We start from the raw sequence: 24451 nt of genomic DNA, 5'->3' as shown, positions 1-24451 counted from the left end.
CAGTGGTTAACGAATCCGACTAGGAACCATGAGGTTGTGGGTTCAGTCCCTGTCCTTGCTCAGTGGGTTAACGATCCGGCGTTGCTGTGAGCTGTGGTGTAGGCTGCAGACGCGGCTCGAATCCCGCGTTGCTGTGGCTCTGGCATAGGCCAGCAGCTACAGCTCTGGTTGGACCCCTAGCCTGGGAACCTCCATATGCCGCGGGAGCGGCCCAAGAAATAGCAAAAAGACAAAAAAAAATAAAATTAAATTAAATTAAAAAAAAAAAAGCATAAGTTAGGAATTCCCATTGTGGCTCAGTGGTAATAAACCGACTAGTGTCCATGAGGACTCGGGTTAGATCCCTGGCCTTGTTCAGTGGGTTAAGGATTCAGCATTACCGTGAGCTGTGGTGTAGGTCACAGACATGGTTTGAATCCTGCATTGCTGTGGCTGTGGTGTAGGCTGGCAGCTGTAGCTCCGATTCGACCTCTAGCCTGGGAACTCCCATATGCTGCAGGTGCGGCCCTAAAAAAGCAAATAAATAAATAAATAAATTACAAAAAGCACAAGTTAGACTAAGGCAGTTAATTAGTTTTGAAATGACTTAAATTGGCATATACTTATAGCATCTCAAACATTAGGTCATGAGGTATCAACAATGACATGGTAAAGAAAGGAGATGAATCATGGGCTCAAGGAAAAGAGTCCTATGATAATTCTTTTTTTTTCTGAAAAAAGGATGCATATATCAGTTTATCAGTCACGTAACTTTTTGTTTCCTATCATTGAATCTAAAGAATTTATCATGCTGCTTTTTGCATTAGGAAACACCGAGTAACATAATGGTCCTCTCTTTTTAGCAATTCTATAGACGATACAGAAAATAACTTGCTTTTTATTTTTATACCATCCCCATAATAAGAGAATAGTTATAGCAATGAATTATAACTCCAGATAGCATCATCTTTTCAACCATGTGCATTGCCTTCAAGTGATATAAGGCAGTGCTGGGACAGAACTAGAAATTATAGCTGATTCAGCAGCCACCATTAAGATGTCCTTACAAACCTCATTTGCCTAAGCCGTGCTATTTTTTATTTGTGCAAATACTATGAATTATGGAAAAATCAGAAAGTAGTTATCACTGTATTACGCACTAACTCAACATCAACTCCAGACTGGGTCCTCTAACAGATTTCTAAGGTGTAAATAGTTCCATCATTACTGGATTTGATGACAGCATTTACTTATTTATTCAGCAGTTACAAATTTGTATACCTCTTGTGTGCCAGGAAACAAAAGTTCATCTTGCTTCAAGGACTTCATAGTCTGGTATTTATCACAATTATTTCTTTCTTTTAGTCATTATACACTTTTACGCTGGCTCTATAACATATACTCTATGAGGTAAAATTATTAGAATTTTTACTTTACTTTTGCGTAATTTGTGATTTAGAACAACAAAACAAGATCCAACGTTCTTCTGTCATCTAGAACCCCAACAGAAAGATGTATATTAGAGTGAGGATCTGGGACTTCAACGAAGTCAAGTTCACAGAGACATAAATTCCAAAATTCACAAGTGGCCTGTCTGCACTTATGAATGAAAACTACACCTGCTGGCACAACAGCAGTTAATTTGTATCTTTTTCAGTAAAATTTGAGTTTGCAGTTTTATGTAAACTGGAAAATATATGTTCAAATTATGAAGCATAACAAATTTAAGTTTCATATTTGTAGTTAATATATTCACTGAAAGGCAATGTATAACTTCCCTGGTAATTTTTCCACAGTGTGAAAAGAAACTTAGCAGTTATACTCCAATGTGGTATTTTGTGGAGAGGACAGACCAGTTATTCACCATGACAAATGTGACATGTAGGCTTGGTTATTAACCACCTCCAACCTTCTGTCTACAGAGACCATCTTTATCATCATTATACATTAGTTCGGCTATAAAGCACATAAAAGGAAATGGTTGTCAAGAAGGACAAAACAGTGACAATATCTTATCTGAGATATGGCCTTTTCTCTTAAACACAGCATTCCTATATACTTACCATGGTAAAAATCTAATCTTCCTAAGTAAAAAGTATAGCTGGATTTGTATTTTGTTTATTTTAAAAAAAAAAGTTGTAAAGGGAATAAAGGGGACCATACAGCTTCAGACCAAGGCTACCCCCAAAATAGATATTTAAACAGTGGGAGAGGAGAAAAGAAATACAGAAACCAGTCCTGACAAGAAAGCTCTTTAATTTTGCAAATGTGGTATGTGCTTCTGCATGGACAAAGGGCTAATTATTTCTACTGAGATGCTGTTGTAATATAGAGAAGCTCAACAGGCATTTTGTGAATTTCATTTTAAACCAATTCCTGGATGGATTGACTCAGTATACTGTAACACAATGATCTCTGAGCCTAGGTCTTGCAAACAAATCACAGCTAAAGGTTACCCAGAGGAATGTGGCCAGGGTACCAGAGAAGACTTCTCTCCTTCCCTGGCCTAGGCTCCAGCAGAGCTGGCTTCCTCTGTCTGCTCAACTTCCTCCCTTTTCACTGCTTGAGCTAACTTACACTACACACTCTTACACTGGGGCAAGTAAAATGGGTATTTGGGGACAAAAGCTTTGTAAAGGTGCAATTTTTCAACCTAAAGTTCCACTCTACATGTTCATAGAACTCAAAACAAAGTCTTGAAGCTAATTCTGTTATGGTAGTCACAGAAGACACAAACACAAACATCATCTTATAAAAAAGCAGGAGGAGGTATAACTGTTGAGATGCAATTACATACAATCTAAAAATTAATTACCCGTCATCAGACTCATGGCATGCAGCTCTGAGTCAGCTAACCACTCCTGCACCCCCACCTCACTGTTACTTAACTGTTGAGGTTTCCTGGCAGGTATGAAAGAATTCAAAATAAAACCTAGATCTTCTAAATATGGGCACTGCAAAGAATTAGATCCCTTTTTCTATTAAGATGGTATTTTTACCCCTATTATTTGACTAGACTCCATTTGGTATCTTATACATGAGGTTTCTGCAATATTTCAACTTTTACCAAAGTTCTCAAAAATAGCTATTAGTAAGCAGACAATACAATACATAGATAAATTTGGTCTTTTGGTCTTTTTTTTTTTTTTTTTTTAAGCAAATCACACTATGTGCCTAATCTTCCCCCAACCCCCAAGGGGAGCACAGGGAGAGGAAGACACCATGCATAAGTCTTCTCTTTTTCAACAGTATAGGACTTCGTTCCTATCTCCATTCCCAAGAAGCCAAACAAAGCAGCGGTAGAGTCCCAGTCTGCAAGGATCATCTATGTCTTATCACACAGCATTAGTACGTTGCAGCTTTCATCTCCAAGTAGCCTACATGATGGGGTTCATGGAAAAATATGGACTATTAAAAGTTTAATTACTAATTAATCTCCCCTGCAGCTGCTCATGGCTTCTGCAAGTTAGAACAGGGAACACAAGAGAATAGAAGATCCACGGTACCGCAAGACTCCACCCTAGTTACTCTGCCCACAAGGCCTCAGACCACATGAATCCAAAATAAAAAACCTTCCATACAACCTAGACACACCTGAAATGATTTCTTAGGTTGTCTCATAGATTATTGCTGTATGAAAGGAATTCAGTGTGGGAGCACTGAAATTACAACTAAAGACTTGTTAATATAACTAAAGAGTATGCATGAACTCAGTTTCCAAATAGACTAAGAAATTACAATACCTTTTAAGTGCTTTAAATGACAAAGATAAATATATCATTGATGCAATAACCACCATTCACAAAGTACAAGCTCCAAACCTTTAAAGTAGCAAGCTCCAGACACAAGCTAACAATCCCAAAATAAAATGGGAAGGATTGAGTAAACTGTTCCTCAAACACGACATCTAATTTCTTGCAACTCTAGAATACTGCATCTTTACAAAGGGGAAAAAGTGCAGCTACTACACCCATTTTAGAAATAAAGGAGGAAGCTCAGACTGGTGATGTGGAAAATTCACACAAAAAATTGGTGCTCTTTTTAGAGAAGTGATCACATGAAATTGAAAAGAGAGTAGATTTATTGGTAAACTTGGAATCTAGGATATCAAATTATGTCCAACCCTATCTTATCCCAGAATCTCTCAAAATTTTTTCATCCTAGTCTAAGTGAGAACAGTGAAATCACATTTGACCAATTCCAATAAAACTTGATTCAAAAATACTAAATCCCTATGAATATAAAATCTCGGGAAGTTTTTCCAAGTCATCTATGTACCAGCTCCAATGCTACTCAACTCACCGCAGGGAAGAAAAGGCAGATTTGTACTAGGAATGAGAAGACCAGACTCTAGCCTTCATTTAGGCAAGAGAAGGAAAAGAAAATCAAAAATCCATGTATTTATCCTTTGTCTGCTAAGAAATTAAGAGAATTTTTTCGGAGTTCCCGTCGTGGCGCAGTGGTTAACGAATCCGACTAGGAACCATGAGGTTGCAGGTTCGGTCCCTGCCCTTGCTCAGTGGGTTAACGATCTGGCGTTGCCGTGAGCTGTGGTGTAGGTTGCAGACGCGGCTCGGATCCCGAGTTGCTGTGGCTCTGGCGTAGGCCGGTGGCTACAGCTCCGATTCAACGCCTAGCCTGGGAATCTCCATATGCCGCGGGAGCGGCCCAAGAAATAGCAACAACAACAACAACAACAACAAAAGACAAAAAGACAAAAAAAAAAAAAAAAAAGAAAGAAATTAAGAGAATTTTCAATGTGACCCCTGATGTAGCTCTTCCCAAGAGTATAAGGTGTTCTTTTATGAACAGTAGAATAGGGGTGGGGCCTAGATACATACTAATTCAAAGACACTTCTGTTTACCTTTATGTTATGTTTTTGATTTGTCTACTCTTTATATTTTCAAGCTATATTTTACAGAAAGTACCACAAAATATATTTTGGAAATAACTAATTAAAATGCTTAGTATTTTTTTTAGTATAAAAAATACTAAAATAAAATAAAATAAAATGCTAAAGGGAAACAAACTGTGCCTTGGTTAAACTTAGAATGCATAGGGAACCATTATGTCATGGTTCAGAAAAAAAAAAAAAAAAAAAAAAATCACTGATCCTGGGCCTCATTGAGCAATGTTCTTCCTTCCTCTAGACAAAAATGTTGCTTCTGTAAAGAGTGGCTACATGACCTCTAAGCTGTAGTACTTGAGGATCATACCATCTACAATTTACTCCAAAACTACCTCCAAACTTCTCATGCCTCTTCTTCCCAAACTATTCCCTAATACACACATTTTAAAATAATTAAAAAATTTAGTGCTAAACACAAATATAATTTATTTGCACTTCTCTATGCAGTGGCTGGCACTAGTGTATATTTTTACATCTTCTGTAAAAGTTGATAAAGATGATATCCCCTGATATCAGAAACACTGTTGTAGCACACCCTCAATTTTCCTTCTTACTATGAGAGTCCTTGGGCATCAAGGCTACTTAGGTAATAAGTGCATATGATTTAATCTAACGTTCACTTTGTACTCCACATACCCTATATCGCAATCCTTATTCTTCCAACAAGGACATTCACTGCCGACATTCCTTGGCTTCCTCTCTCCTATAATTCTTTTACCTTGAATCCCATGCCCTTCCCAGGGCATATGCAGCCAGGAGAACACAAATTCTACCTGCTCTGTGCAGTCCTCTCTGATACTTCCCTAAAAAGGTATAAAATATGACTTTGATAATCCTGTTTTTGATTTCCTGACAATTTCAACATCTGATGATTCACATGACAACTTAAAGTAGCACATCCAACAAAGCTTTTCTCCTGTATCCTTTTGAATTATTTATGCATTTGTCTCCTCTATAAGACTATAAATTACTCTAGAGCAAGAACATATTGATACTAACCGCTATACCTCCAATGCCTAATCCATAGTGGGATCTCAGTAAATGTTAGTCAAATAAATGAAAATGAGGAATGAAGCCATATTTCCCAAATAAAAATATGCATAAATCAGTGAACAAAAATAAAAGTGCAAAATCTGAGAGTGGAAAATGCTCCTTTGGAAAAAGGAAGAAAATGCCCCATAAAATCTATTTTCAAGAATTCAGACATGTTATGTGAACAGAATAACTTTGGATCTCTTACTGTAGAAACATTCCACAGGTATGAGCATTTTTTTCCCAGATCCATGAGTCAAAACAGCCTTGCAAAGGTGATTCAGAGGTGGGTTTGGCTAAGCACAAAACACACGCTGAATAATGACAAATCATAGACCTACTAGCCTGCTTTAAGTAGTCAGAGGATTCAACGGGTTTTGCAATTTGCTTTGGATCAAAAATGAAAACATCAAAGTTGAGCATTAACAGTCTACATTTCTAGTACTTTTCAAGTACCTTTTAATTACAGCATAACACAGTTTACTGCAGACATCATCTTTTCTTGGCACTTTTTTTTTAATGTTTTAACTATGTGATTATTGTTCTCACAGCATATAATTATGTTAACCAATAAATATTAACACATCTAATTCAGTTTCATTAGAGTGAGGATAATTCAGACGAATGAGCTATATCTCCCAATTAACTCTTGCTTTCCTAAATTAGAATAATCATGAAGTTAGAAAGGCTCGCTCTTCAATTTCTGAATGGAACTGGCACATCAAAAGTACAATTCTCAACTTGTTCTACTTATGGATTATGACAATTTCTTATTTTTTTAATTTTAATTTTATACAGTTTTAAAGATTACTTTCCATTTAGTTATTATAAAATATTGGCTATATGACCTGTGTTGTATAATATAATCCTTGAGCCTATCTTACGCATAATAGTTTGTACCACTCACTCCCCCACTCCTATATTGCCCATCCTAATAATTTTTTTAACCCTCTGAGTGTTTTGTGTTTTTTTTTTTTATAAGAAAGCCATAATCAAGGGACCCTGATCAGTCATATGAATAACAGTGTCCCCTGACTCTGGCTTTCTCATAAAAAGAAAAACATTCAGAGGGATGTTCTCAATCTGATTCTAGAATTTAAAAATCAAACACAAGTCTAAATCCAAGTTCCAGCTGTGCTCACACTGTAGTCATATGTCCTAAAACAAGTCACTTACCTGCTAAGTCTTAGTTTCCTCATCCACAAAATAAGTGTACCATGTATATCTCAGTGTTAAGACATTTGTATTTCATTCAAGTGTGAATATATGTGAAAATGCTTTACAATCAGTAAAGCATTGTCCAAATATCAGTGATTATGAGTTTGTGTGCACAGTAAGATTGCACAAGAATGTGGCTGCTGAATAAACCCATTAAAATGCAGCGGTTTATGGGAGGCAGGCACAGACACAGCCTTCAAGAATGAAGGCTATATTAAGCAAAAACCTCTAAGAAGAATCTTCCCAGTATATATTAGGATATGAGAATTTAGGAGGAAATAAAAAAGATTAAACAAAAACTCTATTTAAAAATGGGGAGAGGAAAAAATAAATAAATAAAAAATAAAAAAAAAAAATGGGGAGAGGGCATGGAGGCACTTAAGCACAAGACAAATGAGTCCAATGGCAAAGCCAGCAGTCTTGCTGCTCTGAGAAACTGGGCTTGAAGAATTTTCTTGGGTAGAATATGCTTAACATCAAACAATAGTTAGAAACTCTGAAGTAATCAAGGCTTGCTTGAGACCACTTCTGAGATCTGAGCCCATTCTCTTGCATCTTTCCACAGATTATCTTATTTCCTACATTCTTTTTCCGGATGAATAGTAGCTTTCCCCTGCTTGAAAATCAACAACTATCCCCCATCATCTATAAAAGACAGATCAAAATCCTAATCTGGCATTCAGACTTGTCCAGAGGCTGTCAGCAGGAAACATTCCAGGCCCATACCCCACTTCATCTTTCAATGGCCTTGTCTGCAGCGACCAGACTGTTTGCACTTCTCTGAATGCAGCCTGGACTCCCTGCCCTGTGGCTCAGGCTGCTCTCCCTTTTTGCCTCCAACATCACAATTTCACAAAGGCCTCAGCTGAACATGAAAGTCTTCAGATAAACCTTCTAAGACTTTGCAACCTTTAAAAGAGTATCTCACTCTTTCCCTTGTGCTGCTACATGTCTGTCACTGTTGAACTTGTAATATGGGCTCCTGGAAGATGTAATATGGGCTCCTGGAAGACGACATCTCGGTCCTATTTTTCTCCCTTTCAACTATCCTCGTTCCTTCTCCTAACAGTTCCCCCAAAAGATCATAGCACATGCTTCCAACATTCAGCTCATCACGTGTTCACAGAAACAAAGTGCATCTTCACTACAGACAGGCCAGGTGGAGTCATGAGTGACTGCATCTAAGGAAGAGCTAAGCTCTGGTGGGTTTTGCCTTGCACTGCTACATAGCTTACAATCCTATTATATGTCTAGAAAAGGCAATGGGAATACATCTAAAGAGGAAAGTGCCTTATGCAGTTCTGTGTTGAAATGACTGACAGCAGAGAAGCAGGACTGATTTTTAATTCGTGAAAGGAACCATTGTGAATGTAGGAGTTGCTGTTGAAGAACTGAAATGCTGTAGGTCAAGGAAACATCACACAAGAATCAAACAGCACAGTAGCAACAGTGCCAGTCCAAGGTCTACATGACAAGTCCTGTTTGCTATCTTCTGAAGATGCAGAAGCCCTAAAATCAAGTTGCCATTACTTTCTTAGGATCTGAGGAAGGCAGGGAATAACCACTAGCAGTGAAAAGATTAGCTTCTGAGATGCAGATAATAAACGAAGGTGCAGAAAAATAGCCAAGCTCCAAAATAAGCAAAGCCATGCAAAGAAGAACTGACAACAAGGCACTGTTTTCATTAAAAAAAAAAAATAGATTAATCGTTGTCACCAAATTTTGGTGCGATTAAGGTGAAATTGATATATTCAAACTGTTGGTGCCAATGTAATCTATTTACCACTGGTGGAAATAAAAGTAAAGAAAATGTCAATGCAAAAATCCCACTATAAAATATCTGAGACATGAAAATATGCACCGACATATCCCCTGTAGCATTACTTGAAACCAAAAAGGGAAGCCACTTCAATATTCAATGCAAGAATTTCTTGAAAAGATGTAGCCTTCATCTTAACTTTAACATAGCCATGGTAAACTATATTTCTAAACATCATGCCAACATATAACAAATTATCCACCTAGGCAAAGCCAAAAATAGAGCAGAACAAGGGAATGAGAAGAGATTTAATTTTATAAAATTGTTTTTGTAGAACACTGTTATGTGAATTTAAAGAAAAAAACTAATCGAATCAGCTTAAGAAATTTCTGCCTCTTAACTAATACATATTGATATTAAAAAGACAACTTAGTTGATATGGAGAAAATAAAAAAAGAATGAAAAGGTTATAAGAAGATGTCCTTTCAAGTAATTGCAGATGATCTGTGGCTGTCACTGAGGAGACATTTACAGATAGCTCTTACCTGTGGGGGACGAGGCTTGTAGGGGGAGCTGCATTCCAGGTCAGCCAAGATGCTAGTCAGTGAGTCAATCTCAGCATCCAGGCTGGAGCGTCTCTCCTCAAGGGTCTTGCCTCCAGGATTTCCCTGCAAGAGGCAACATCAACACGTGAAAAAGGGATATATCCAGTTTCCATCCATGTCAGTCTGAGTTCAAATTTTTCAAGTTATACTGTGGCTTTGTCCAAGCTTTTCAGCACCTCATTTTTTTTTTTTCTTTTAAGCTTTTATAAAATCTCAGTGAGGTAGGATAGAGCAGAATTATCCCTCTCTGACAAGTAAGAAAACTAAAATATATGAGATGATTTTCCTAAAGTCAGACTGCTATTTAGAGGATATTTTCTTTGATGAATATATGAGTTAAAGGAAATAAATGCCTCCATCCCTGCACTCCAGGAGCAGATCCAACTGGGGAGATAATGCAAATTCCGGATTCAGAGACTGCTAAATAGAATGATGGGGTTTTCGTTGGAGCAGGAAAGGGCAAAGAGAGACTTACAGTCCAGGAAGAGGGATCAGTGAGAGATCAGTGATCCAGGCGTGTATTTATGTGAGATACACAAGCCCAAGAAATGACCCAGAGGTGAATCAGATTAAGACAAATCAGGATCCTGGCCAAGGGGCTGCAGGGAAAGCACGTGGCAGTGACCATGGATTTTGAAGCCAGGGATCTAAGGATTTATAATGTCCAGCGTAAACAGGAGCACCAACTGCTATCTGCACTGAGAATCCATGTGGAGCGAGCAGAGGGCAATAACATTGCCATAGGGCATTCCCAGGAAGTGGAAGTATGCTTGGGAAAAACAAGTAAATAGTTTGCCTAGGGCTTAAGGCAAGGAAATACAGAATGAAATGCAAAGGAAATATAAAGGTGGCCCTAGAGTTTGGAAGCAGAGTGAATCAAAATAATCTTTTTAAGGTGCCAATGGAACAATGATCATGAACATATGATGGGAATATCTCTTAAGACTCCATCAGAGAAAAAAAATCAAAATGAGGGCCCAGTCGGAATGAAATAATGGGAAGTTAGTGTAATCTAATCAATTTTATTGCACTTGTCTAGGGAAGTTAAACATCAGCATAGTGCCTGGAAGACCTCAGAAAAAGCCAGGAAACCAAAGGATACTCAGCACCAACAAAAAACTAGAATACCCAGACAAGTTAGCATTAAAATCTTACAATTTTATGAGTAAATTTATGTGTTTAATGAAGATGCTGCATCAGGCAATGATAGCATAATAGTATTTCCCATTAAGAACACTAGTTTCTTTTCTCCTAGGAGCTTGCTCCTAAACCACCTTCCTTGAGTTCTTAAACTTCTTTAATTCTTTGCATAAAACACCTCTAACAGGATCTAGTATATTGGTTAGTTTCCTGTAAATTTAGCCAGCATGAGTTAATCCATTTGGCCTTTTCTATCCCTGGCATAATGATAACATCAAGCTCTAAAGAGCTGTAGCCCAGCGCCAGAGGTAGTGGCATCCTTATTCGTGAGGCCTCTTTAACTATGGGGAATTTTTATCACATTATCTGAAACAATATTCTCATCATATTCTCATTCTGGGTGTATTTGTATGACGTCTCCATGGCAATCTATTCCCTCACCCTATTTTGCTTATTTTTCTCATGATAGCTATCTCTATCTAATATTATCTTTCCTCTATCATCAATCTCTCCAGGAGAATGTAAGCTTCATGAAGGCAAAGAAGTTGTCTATTTCCCTCCTCGCTATTTCCCCAGAATCTTGCTCAGGGACTAATCCATGGAAGTGTTCAATAAATAATAGGAGTAAATAAATGTATTAGTAATGACAGAGTCTGCCACAGGTCCAGCCAGTAACCTTTTTCATATCCATATCTTTTGGGTAAAATCAGCTAGAAGTACAACGAGATCAGCGGATATAAAGGGAAGCAAAATGCTCTGTGTGTGTGTGTGTGTGTGTGTGTGTGTGTGTGTGTGAGAGAGAGAGAGAGAGAGAGAGAGAGAGAGAGAGAGAGAGAGAGAGAGAGAGAGAGGTTCATGCTATATGGCCCAGATCTGAAGGTCGTGTGTGTGTGTGTGTGTGTGAGGAGAGAGAGAGAGAGAGAGAGAGAGAGAGAGAGAGAGAGAGGCTCATGCTATATGGCCCAGATCTGAAGGTCGTCCTTGTGAAAACTGAGAAGCTATCCTCAACCCCCGTGCTATAGCCAGTAATGGGAAATCAGTTACGTTTTCTTAGAGTCAGAAATTTCAGCTTACCGAACTCTCTAAGGCCAGTAGGTCCCTTGCCTATGACTAGATGTTTCAAAGAGCTAAACCATCTATCAGAGGTGATCTCATCTTCACCTCACTAAGAATTAATAACTATGAAATAGCATGGGGTTATTAAGAGAAAAAAATCCCTTAAAAATTTAAAATTCATGTGAACATCCTGGCAAAGGATTCTGGTACAAAGAAAGGTAGGACATTATTGTTACAGAAGTCAACTGAGAACTCTGTGAATCTAATTCTCTTATATGCAGTTATCAAACATTATCACGAATGACAAATACATTTCCATATACTCATAGACAGCACAAAATATTGGTAAGGGTGGTGGGTTGGAATCTGGTTAAATTCTTCCCTGGGCCATAGCTTCTTTATCTACGAAACGAGGAGAACATCACTCGCCCTAGCTAAGCCAGAGGATATTACAAAGCTCAGCTGAGAAAATGGATGGGAAAAATACTCTTTAAATTGTAAAGTGCTATAATTATGATGATTTTTATAAATAGCATTAATTATAGCAACCAGTAACCATAAATTAATATGAATAATATGGCTATTGTTAATTATTCTTCTTCTTAAAGGGAACATCATTCATTAAGTGTTCCCTTGGGGTATCAGTAAAGAGACAGGATTTAATCAGGTCTTCAACATCAGTACTTTACTGTAGCAGACGGCACAGCAACTGCCCATGTCCTAACTACTGGGATACCACAGAGACTCAAAAGTTACAGAATTACCCTGAGCTATGCAATGAAACAAGTAATTATGGTGTCCTACCAGCCCGTACATGTACGACTTCACCCTCCCTTCCCTCCAAGTTGAGACTGCTCCTCATTTTCAGTTTTTCATATTAGATTGATACAATGGAATAAGATCCAGGCTAATGCTGTGAGATTGTGCACCTAAGATTGCCTCCTACCCTCCTGCTACCCTGCCTGGCCTTCTCATAAGAGCTTTGCTTCTGCATTTCAATCCCTATTATGGATTAGATCGGCTTCTTTCTTACCACTGAGTCTCTATTTAATGTCCCAGTTCAAATAACTGATGTCCTGTTCCCACCACCAGCCCTTCTCTTGATGCTTCATCTACTACTGCAGCACTTTTAGATCCAGGAACTACTTTGCTACTGTCAACACTTTACACTATACACTGGAGGAAAACCAGCTCACGGAATCCTACACACTGACCCACATGTCTTCTCCTTAACTTTCTCTCACTGCAGCCTTACTAGACCCCTGATGGTTAAATGACCTGCCTAAAGCCAAATAACAATAAGAAAGAACCACTCTCTAACTCTTTATCTAGTGTTTTTTCTAGTCAGTGTAATAACAACAATTACCTTACTTTTCCACTGTAACTAGAGTGACTCCATTGTCTTAGTCCAGGTTCTGCCAAAAACAAACCCGGAGACAAAGCTTGTGTGCAGGTCATTGATTTGGAGAATCGATTCCAAGAAAGAATATTGAAGAATTGGGCAAGTTAAGCAGGAAAGGAGGAAAAGCCAATTCAAAGATGCTGAGTTGAATGGGTCACCAAAATGGGCAACCAGCACTCCATTCTCCTGGGAGCCTTCTTAGGAGTCCCATGAAATACACCTCAGATTTTCCCACCAAGGAAATGAGAGAAGAGAGCATCTATCCTCTGGTTCTAGTTCTCCAGTGGTTTAGAGACACCTATGGGGTTGTAAACTCCCACATACTTGTCTCAAAAAATACAGTGGTAGCAGAAAAGTCCCAGGACAGAAAATGAGAGAAAAGCTGTGCATCTGAAGCAAGGTGCTGCCAGATTATACTTTCAGAGAGGTGGTTGATGTAGTAATGGATGGTGCCTGAAGGTGGGATGAAAGGTAGGGTATGAAGGGTCCAGTGACCGCACCCTTTTACTAACAGCTATAAAACTCATATGAATAAGCCATTCATTGGATCTTATTTTCTATAAGACACTTAATTTCACTTATTTAATAAATATGTATATGATAAAAGCCCACCAAATCACAATCAGGGCTTACTATAATTTGGGAAATCAAAATTATCAGTGCCACAAGTAGAATTACATAGTAATGACTCCCCCACTGTAAATATTCAGGAATATACCTTCCATATAACAAGTGGTAGCATTATGATTAGGTACTGTCAATAAGAGTTTTGTTTGTTTGTTTTTGCCTTTTCTAGGGCTGCTCCTGCAGCATACGGAGGTTCCCAGGCTAGGGGTCTAATCAGAGCTGTAGCTGCCAACCTACGCTAGAGCCACAACAATGTGGGATCCGAGCCGCGTCTGCGACCTACACCACAGCTCAGGGCAATGCCAGATCCTTAACCCACTGAGTAAGGCTAACCTGCAACCTCATGGTTCCCAGTTAGATTTGTTAACCACTGAGCCACGACGGGAACTCCAGCACATGAGACCCTTGAAATTTATTCATTCTAATAACCCCAATGCACATAGTTTTAGCATGAAAACTGTTGGCTTGTTAGCAGTTTAATATCTTATTTTCTGGTTAAACACATCTATTTCTCTCTACTTACCCAAATATGTTACGAGCATTATTAATTGAGTTTCCATAAAGCTTAAGAATAAGAAAAGAAAAAATAAACAAACAGAGCCTAGTACCAAAATGAATATCATGTGAGACCAAAAGGATCATACTGCTAATCCACTAACTAGAGGTGATAGACAAGGAATACCAGCAATGAGTCATGAAAGAGTATTCATTCACATATATTTATATCCAACTATCTTAAAAAATTAAACTCATAGAAAAGTTGAACAAGTAGTAAAATGAACTCCATCCACACACCCTCCACCCAGATACCCAGATTCATCAATGGTCAACATTTTGCCTCTCTCTCTCTCTCTCTCCTATGAGAAAGATATATTTTCTTGCTTGTTATTGTAGTTTAACTATATGGAAGAAGTTGCAGAAACACCCCCTCCATATACTTCAGCTTAAATGTCCTAAGAACACCAAATTTCTCACTGCTATAGTTATGCCCAAAAAAATGTAATGTGGGTAGAGTTATCCGATATGCATGCATGCTCACATTGCACCAGAAGTCCCAGTAATGTTCTTTCATCTATTGTTGTTAATTTCCATCCAGAATCCAATCAAAGATCACACATTGAACTGATATGACCTTTTCATCTCTTTTAATTCAGAACAGACCCCAGTCTATTTTAGTCTTTCATACAACTGTGATCTTTTAAAGATTTCAGGCCAGGTATCCTATAAGAAGTTGAACGATCTGGCTTTGTCTGATGATCAGATCCAGATTACACAAGTTTATCAGGAATAGTTGCTGCTTGATGCTGTGTCCTTCCCACTGCATCACATCAGGAAGCTCATGATGGTGTCTGGCCCTTTGAGGACAAGTTCAATGACTTGGTGAAGCTAGGGTGCACAAGATTTCTTCACTGAAAAGGTGTCTTCTTCCCTTTCCCCCCCTTTTCAGCCACACCTGTGGTTTACAGAAGTTGCCAGGCCAGGGATCAAATTCAAGCCAAGGCTTTGACCTGTGCCACAGCTGCAGCAATGCCAGATTCTTAACCCACCGCACCACAGCAGGAACACCCTTCTTCCCTTTTAAGAGGTGAGACATTAAGACTTTGCTAATATTCTATTCCTCACAAACCTTTCACCTACTGGTTTCAGCATCCATAGATGATCCTTGCCTGAATGGATTACTGGAGTATTGCATTGGTGGTTGCAAAATGGTGAGAGTATCTATTAGTAATTAATGGAAATAAAAAGATCCTGCTTAATATAATACAATTTATTTGTCAAGTATTCATTTCCTTTTTGAGGTAGGGAGTAGAATTAACTACACAGTCTTCTGCTAGAAAACATTGGGGAACTAATGATCAAATCAACACTGTTAAAGAGAGAGTTCTTGTTCGGGCTGTTAAGAAAAACAAAGGATTGGGACACAGTCTATTTAATTAAGAACCACTCTCTCTAGGAAGTTTGCATCATAGAATTAGAGCCAATACCCAGTGTCACACTCAAAACATGAATAAACTGACCTAATCCTCAACAACCTCAGTCTTTGAAGTGGCCAAGCAATCACACTGACACATGGCAAAAGGGAGGTTGGAAGAGCCAAGTTCTGCATCTGACTGCTCAAAAACACACCTGGGAAGGAAATCCAATAAACGGAGAAAAAACTAGATGTTAGAGGTGATAAATCTGTGATATTCACATTATGCCTCACAAAGCTCAAAGAACTCCTTGGGGCAGACCCCAGGCATAACACCAAGGGATTCTCAACCCCTAACCATGCCTGGACTTCCCTTTGTGATTCATTAGGGGAGAGAAAAAAAGCTCTTGGCGATAGTTTAGGAATATAAAACTACCTCACCTTAGGGAATCCTAGAAGGCTAGTTGCACAAAACAGTATTTTCCTTTCACATATAATTTTTGTTTGTTTGTTTTAAATTTTAGGGCTGCATCTGCAGCATATGGAAGTTCACAGGCAAGGGACTGAATCCCAGCCATGGCTGCAACCTATACCACAGCTGCAGCAATGCTGGATCCTTTAAACCACCGGCTGGGCCAGGGATTGAACCTACACCTCTACAGTGACCAGAGACACTACAGTTGGATTCTTAACCCACTGTGCCATAGCAGGAACTCCCAAAATTTTTATTTTCTTTTCAATGGTATTATTTGAGTATTAATAATATAGCATGAATTCCACTTCCTTTTTTAAATTTTATGGTCAGTTAAGTTCATTATCCCTTTATTTCTAATACCAAAGTTGAAAAGAAGATGACTGGTGACAGAAAAAAATGGTTACAAAAAAGCTGTATTACCTCTTAGCAACAAAACTAAGTAACTCTTATGTATCCATCACCTTTCCATCTTTGATGAAGCTGAGAATATAATCAATGAATTTCTCTGTGATCATTTTTTATTAAATTTTGCCCCCAAAGCATCCTTAACAGCAACAACAAAAAAGAGTGGGCTAAAGGCTCTGGAGTCAGATTAGAGGGGTTTGAAACCTGGAACCTTACCAGTTCTGTGACTTCAAGCTAACATTTACCTAAGCTCTCTGTGACTCAGTTCATCATACAATTGCTGTAAGAATTAAATGAGCTCACGTATGTCAAGTACTGTTCACAACTTAAGCAGTCAGATACTCATTTATTACCTTAATCAAAGTCTCAAAATAAAAGCTTTGTCTGACATGGTGAGTTAACTTTTAAACTTTTAAAACTTTTAAATGCATCTGAATTGCTTTGCTTGCTCCTGGGGCTAGCACCACTTTGAGGATCAACTACAATTCAATTTTTTTAAAAAAAAGCATTTTGAGTCAAAGGAAAATATCAGCTGTGAGGGGCTTCAGTTAGATGGGGCCCCTGTGTTTCTTAACACATAATAGTGCTGTGAATTAATGGTGAGGAACATACTTTTAGGTTCTCAAACTTTAACCTCTATAGAACCACCTGGAAAGCTTGTTAAAACACAGATTCCTGAATCCCACCCCAGAGTTTCTGATTCTGTTTATCTTGGGTGAGGCCCAAGAACTTATATTTCTAAACAAGTTCCCAAGAGATGTTGATGCTGCTAGTCTGAGGACCACATTTTGACAACCACTGCTCTAAGGACATTTCTAAGACAATAAACATTTAAAAGGATGAAAGAGTGTGTGTTTTATACAGTTAATGAGGCCATGAAAATGCCAACAGACAATCCAAATAATGGGTAAGAGAGATCCAGGTTAAAACAAAATGAAAACAGTAGCATTGCTTCTTAAAACAATCCCACACACTGTGTAATAATATGAGCACCCTCATTACACTGACTCCAGTTACTCTGAGTTGAGACAGGCAGCTTTCAGCAGTGAGAATTACTGAATATAAGAGCTATTTTATCTAATAAAAATGTCATTTTATTGAATGAGGCCCAAAATGTTGGATGAGAAAAAAAAATGCTTTAGTTCATGGCTGTGCATCCTTCTTCCCACTCATTTAGTTGAAGGACTTATCATTTCAAAATCCCATCTATCTTATCATATGTACTTTCCTCCATGAAGACAGCTTATATGATAAATGACTCTCCTCTGTCTAATTCTCTCTTGATAGTAATGTTCACAGGGTAACTCATTGTTGTTTCCTGTGAATGGCTCTTCTCCCATCCTGCTCTATGAAATCATTTATGCTAAGTAGCAAGCAGTCTAAGGAAAGCATGATCCCCAATCTCAAGAAGGTTACAGTCTACTGAATAATATGACTTTCATATTTGCCTAGTGATAATAAATACAGTATATTCTTTAAGACTCTTTGTAAAACCATGTGGAAAAAATAGAGATTAAAAAAAAAAAAAAACTTCTTCAGTTTATTATCCAATGGCTGATAGAAATACAACTCAACTTTTCTAATATGCAAAACCAGGCTAAAATTTGAGTCTCATTATTATCTAAGAAGATTCATTGAACCTACATGTTAATGACAGTGGGGAAAGGTGCCATAATAAGCCATCTTTGGTACAAACACTGTAGCATTCAAACAGAGACAACATCTTCAGAATTCAAAGGAGAATAATAGCTTGGCAAATGAGAGGATAGCAGTGAATAAACAGGAAGTAAGGTACCAACAGGAGACAAAGGGATTTTCATGGTTCTACTATACTTGAAGCAAAAAGCATCAAAACCTAACACTAGGATGGATACATGCCTCATTTTTTCCCTGCATTTTCCCTATAATCTCATCCTTTTCTGTCCTAGTCCATTCACCCAAAGTTGATCAACCCATATATCCTTAAAGGAAACAGTCTTGCCCTGGCCTTTGTTGCCAAAAGAATCATGTTTTAGACACTGAGACCCACAAAAGCAAAGTTGGACAACCTGTCCACAACAACTGGTGAATCTAACCTTTGACTTGTGACCAAAAAAAAAAAAAAAAAAAGAGTGATGCTGCCAAACCTTCTTCTCTTATAAATACGAACTAAGCAGTATGTGACAAAACTGCCATGAGGATGAACAGTGGTGAGGATAAACCAAAAGGAAAATGTTTGTGGCTAATAATGAGAGAACATAAGAGGATAAGATGCAATTATGGGAGAGAGGAAATTAACAGGCATGCAAAAAGTAGAAAAGCAGAGGATCTGAGAGGAAGGGAAGAAAGGGGAGAAGAAAGGAGAAGAACAGGGAGAATGAAAAGGAGAGAGATATGGCCCCATCTCTGAGCCTTCTGGTGCAAGATCTCATCCACATGGGCCCTTAAGATAAACTCCTTTATATGTAAATATCCCAAGGGACCTCTATTCCACAGTCAGCCTTCCTGAAGCAGCCAGCACAAGACCCTCTCATTCATGGGGATGACAGCAAGAGGTTAGGTCTACTTGTGACACATCAGGCAGTCACTTTTCCTCTTTGAAACCCAGCTTTCACCTCTATAAAAGGAGGGGTATGAACCATGTGGGTCCTCTCTTACTTTTTTAAGTTCTTGCATGAGTCTATAATGACATTTCACAACTTGCCTGCCACTATCTTTGATACCCACTCACAACCAGAACCAAACCCACCAGAGTTAGGCCCACTCAGAGTTTAAGCCAACTCAGATGTCATCAAGGACAGGGACAGGGTTAAAGTGGTCTGTGTTTGAGTACACACAAGCAGCCCCTTAGTTCACTGTTCTATTGAAATAAAAAAGCAAAACATACACACACATATACAAATTAAAAAATAAAAAATAAAAAACAAAAAACTTCACTTTTCACTCCATTTATCTACTCATGAATTATTTCTACTAAATTCTAAACTTAATAAAATAATGTTGATAATGTACTCAAAGTGGTCCCTTTTACAATTACAATTAAGGTTAATTTGTATGAGAATATCTACAAAATAACATGGAAAAATACACAGAGTATCTATCCATCAATAAAATAAGAACACTAAACACAATAAGATTAATTATCTGACAATAAAAGAAAGAGCTAGCACACCTTTTTAAGCAGCAGAATCCTACACCGAAAATGAAATCATACACAGAACCCCATTACTTAAAATAGATAAAAACAGAGCTTCTTTGGTTCAAGAATAAGCAGGAAAACACATGGTTCCACCCACTGGGTCTTTTCCCTATGTCTCCAGTAATATCTTCTGAAGCGCTTTTATGAAAGATAGTTGGAAAATCTCTGTTGTGGATTTTCTGGGCAAGCTATCAAAAAAGAAACAGGATTCTCACTGAAAAAGACACATGTACCCACATGTTCACTGCATCCACAATAGCCAAGACATGGAAATAACCTAAATGTCCATCAACAGATGATTGGATTAAGAAAATGTGTTATATATACACAATGGAATACTACTCAGGCATTAAAAAGAACAAAATAATGCCATTTGCAGCAAAATGGATGGAACTAGAGACTCTCATACTAAATGAAGTGGGTCAGAGGGAGAAAGACAAATACCATATGATTTCACTTATATTTGGAATCTGATATGTGGCACAAATGAACCTTTCCACAGAAAAGAAAATCATGGACATGGAGAATAGGCTTGTGGTTGCCAAGAGGGACAGGGAGGCGGTGGGAGGGACTGGGAATTTGGGGTTAATAGATGAACACTATTGCCTTTGGAATGAATAAGCAATGGGATCCTGCTGTATAGCACTGGGAACTGTGTCTGGTCACTTGTGATGGAGCTTGATAATGTTAGAAAAAAAGAATGTACACATATATGTGTGACTGGGTCACCTTGCTGTGCAGTAGAAAACTAACAGAACATTGTAAATCAGCTATAATGGAAAAAATAAAAATCATTATAAAAAAAAAGAAACAGGATTCTTAAGAGGAGCCACCTTGTCAGTTCACACACATAGTTCAGCAAACACTCTATTACACTACTGCCTTTTCTGTAGTGTGTGTGTGTGTGTGTGTGAGAGAGAGAGAGAAAAGGAGACACATACAACTGAAATAACTATAAAGGTATCATCGTATGGCATCATGGAAACTTCCCCAGGAATGCTTTTGCCTAATACAATTAACACAAAATAATTCAATTAGTAGACATTTTAAAAGGTAGAGATAAAAAGGAGTTTGGTTTTCCATTAAGGAAAAAATGCTTGAGGGTGGAGGGGAAGGGAGAAGAAGAAGAAGAATTTGAACCTATGAAACAAGTAGAGTGACTGAAGTATTTTTGGTCCCCACTGTAGCATGAAATAGAAAATAGACTACACCAGGTATTTTTGCTATTGATTTTGTTTTAAAACCTCATGGATGATAGTTTTCTTATTTTGCATTTTGACAATACAGTACCAATAGGTTGGGGCATGATAAATTCCAGAAACCATCTTCTCACATTCCCCAACAATGGCACAGAAATAACTGGAAGCAAATATTCAAATACTTAGAAATTTGACTTCAATTTTATATATTGGTTCATTATCTCTACACCTTTTTTCCTTGAATCCTTTTATGACCCCTCAAAATGTTACCAAAATTAAAAAACAAGGCAAGCATTAAGTTTTTGCATCAAGCATTCCATGTCAAGTAGGCAAAGCTATAAAGCCAAGGGGCTGATCAACAAAGTTGATAAAGGAGTGAGAAATACCTTTAAACTTTTGTGGACCTGATTCTATGTGCTAAGCACCATCAACCAGGACTTACAGATAAAAGATGTTTGGGTAAGTATGAATAGATTATGGATGATTTGCATAGAAAAGGTAACTCAGGCTCATGGAATATTAGAACTGGAAGCAAAATGTAAGCAGTTATTTCAAAATTTTCATTTAAAGATAATAAAATCCCCTCAAGAAGTGATTTAGATGTCTTGGAAGGGACTGAAATAGTTCTAAAACTTGAACACTTTACACTGTAAAACGACTTCTCCAAAGCAATATTTCACCCATTACTTCAACTATTCTTCTTAAGAATCCATGAAATAAGCAAAAAGTTATTCTTGTCCCATCTTTCAGATGAGGAAACTTTATAGAAGAGAGGAGCACAGGCATTGTCCCAGGATTTCCAATCTCACTGGTAGGACAAGATCAACAAAATTAAGCAAGAAGAAGAGTCCATACTCCAGGCAGTTGAGAATGCAACACTGGAACACAGGTGGAAATCAGTGCTACAAAAATTTCTAGATGAGCAATGGTCAGAATGGATGGAGACATTTAGATTCATAGCCATTGGAGACAGGATGCACCTAAACTAGCACCTATTACAATACAATACCATAATCGAACCAAAAGGAAACAAAGGACCAGAAAGCATAAGTGATTTACTACTGGCCCAACAATCAATGGTAAGGATTGGAAAGGGAGACCTGAATCCGTGTTCCCCTCCCCCAGTTCTCCCACACAAAATTCACTGTAAAGTAAATGAAGATAGCATTGTAATTTTCTCTTAAGAAACTTACAAGTGCCCTAGTGTCGGAAGATGACGGAATCTTTAAAAATGTTGACCCAGAAAAGTGACATAATACCCACCCAGCACAATCACAGAATTCCCTTTAGTGAAAAGGGAGGTGAAAGTGTAGGCAAGGAGAGTAGAGAAACAAGAAACTAGGCATTTTGTCCTGTTTCTGCCTTAATTCAATGAAGTGACCTTGGCAAATCACTTTCCCTTTCTAAGCTTGTGTTTTCTAAACAGCAAAATAATGGGTTTAGACTCAATCTTCAGGTTTCCTTTTAGTTTAAAAGTTCTATTAATCGAACATAGTCATATAAATACAACCTACCTGACATTATAAGGAATTTAAAGTTTTTCATTGTTACCAGTGATTTTTTTTTTTTTTCACTTAAAGCCACTTACTGGAACCAAATTACCTGTTTCTGTTTAGTGTAAGTGTACTTTGATAGTTGAAAACACAGAAAATGTAGAGCAGATACTAACAAGATACAATTTGAAACACTCGTTTCAAAAATAGGGTTACTGATAACTTTAGAGAGGAAGCTGCATTCAGCTGTATTGTCTTCAGAGGTGCTAGCTGACTAATGGAAAAAGATAGGTGAGAGTGACAGCATCCTAGCAAGCAGGCAGGAGGGGAAAAGACAAAACATACATTTATGTCTTATCTCAAAGGCTAAGAATGGAAAAAAAAAATATGGGGGAAATCACCTAAAATGGCAGGAATCATATTTCCTAATAATAAAAGATGCATTGGTTCCCTAATAATCACTCTAGATCCATCCACCATTTTCTCTTGGTCAAACTTGCTATTCCGGAAAATATCCTTTGAACCAGCAGCATTGCTGGCCAGCTACTCAGTCCACTCAGTGGCACTAGCCTGAGATGCAGGTGCTACTAGGAATATGGGAAAAGAAAATCATACCTTCCTCTACACTGCCATTGTCAACAGAGAAGAGTCTATGTTTATAAAAGTATTTTCATAAACACTACCACATTCAATTATCCCAGCCATCCTAGAAAGGGGTAGACATTACTCCCATTTTACAAAAAAAGGAAATCAAGGTTCAAAGAAAAAGAGACTTTGTGAAGTTACTCAGGTAGAAAATGTGAGAATTAGAATTACGGGATCCAACATTTTGTCCTAGAGCTTTCGATCCTGCACTTTCTGTGACACTAGGCTGGAAGTGTAAAGGGGAAAGGGCTTCCTTTCAACCATGAAATGGAGATTATAGGGGCCTATTGGGTTACCTGAATTAGGTCACAGCTGCAGCTACTGTTAAATGCCAAGCTCCAAGCTTCTCTTTTGCCTCCTACCTCCCGTTTAGTGCAGTTTTCATTCACTTTTCCATCAATATTTATCAGATATTCAGTCTGATAATTGATATGAAGGACAGGAAATATTTTTAAAAAGGAAACAGAAAACAAGGAAAATCACTGGTTCTCTGTCTTCCAAATGCTAACTATTGCATTAGAGGGCTTGGTTTGTCCACAAATAACCACATTATAGGGCTGCATACAGTCAGGCAAGTATTAAAATATATGAAACACAAGATGCCAGAGTGAAAAATAGAGAAATCAGAGAGTGGAGTGCTGCATGGATGCAATGAGAATTAAGAAGATCTTGGAGGGAGAAAAAGTATGTAAGATATTTACCACATGAATATAAAAATATTAAAGGAACACTGCAATGTGCACAGCACTTGGCTAATACAAGTGCTCTTTCAGGTAAAAAGAGATGAAGTTCAGAGTTGGAGGGTCAGCTGTGGTCAGATTATGCAGGTGTGCAAACCCTAAACACAGAAGGAGCCTGACTGGTATCCAGGGTACAGATATCCAAAGGATAAATGTGGTCCCCAAGGCCGAAGTAGTGAGTAGGGAGGGGTGGTTGTATTGTGGGACATAGTGCTGATGGGGGAATAAACACGTGGTATGAATAACATATATTTCAGGCCATGCACAGATAATTACATTAAAGACACTCCCAGGAGGAATTTCTATTTTTTATGAAAAAGGTGCCATTGATAAAAAGTGAGTATAGGACTAATAGCAAAAAGTTGAATTTGCCTTAATCAGAAATAAATGTGAATCCACAAGACAACAAGCATTTCTGCCTTCAACCCCTGGAACACAAATTAACTGGTGCTACGAGAAGACTGTATTTCCCCAGGTAGAGGCTCAAGCAGCCAAAGGAGGCAAAAGATGATGCTGGCTCCAGCCTCACTGTTCTTATCTCCACCGAAAAAGCCTTCCATTGTGCCACAATTCTGCTCAGGCCCCTTTTGAGGCTTTCCTGAGAAATGCTTCCTATTCATAGAAAAGGTAGAGTCAAGCAATAATCAAATGGCTACTATTTACTTAGCAATAGTTC

At 38.1% G+C, this 24451-nt stretch overlaps 1 protein-coding gene across 6 annotated transcripts in view; it reads right to left on the bottom strand.

Moving 5' to 3' along the window:
* Positions 1–24451, bottom strand: part of LPP (LIM domain containing preferred translocation partner in lipoma) — a 696555-nt gene that overhangs the window by 353589 nt on the left and 318515 nt on the right. For all 6 annotated transcript variants that reach the window (XM_021071250.1, XM_021071246.1, XM_021071248.1 and 3 more), the window contains one exon: positions 9444–9566. In XM_021071250.1, the coding sequence (XP_020926909.1) occupies positions 9444–9566 (123 nt within the window). The remainder of the gene's footprint in view (positions 1–9443; positions 9567–24451) is intronic.

The sequence above is a fragment of the Sus scrofa genome, chromosome 13 (assembly GCF_000003025.6).
Source record: "Sus scrofa isolate TJ Tabasco breed Duroc chromosome 13, Sscrofa11.1, whole genome shotgun sequence".
Taxonomy (NCBI): domain Eukaryota; kingdom Metazoa; phylum Chordata; class Mammalia; order Artiodactyla; family Suidae; genus Sus; species Sus scrofa.
Note: the sequence above shows the minus strand (reverse complement) of the source record. Positions and strands in the feature narration are given on the sequence as shown.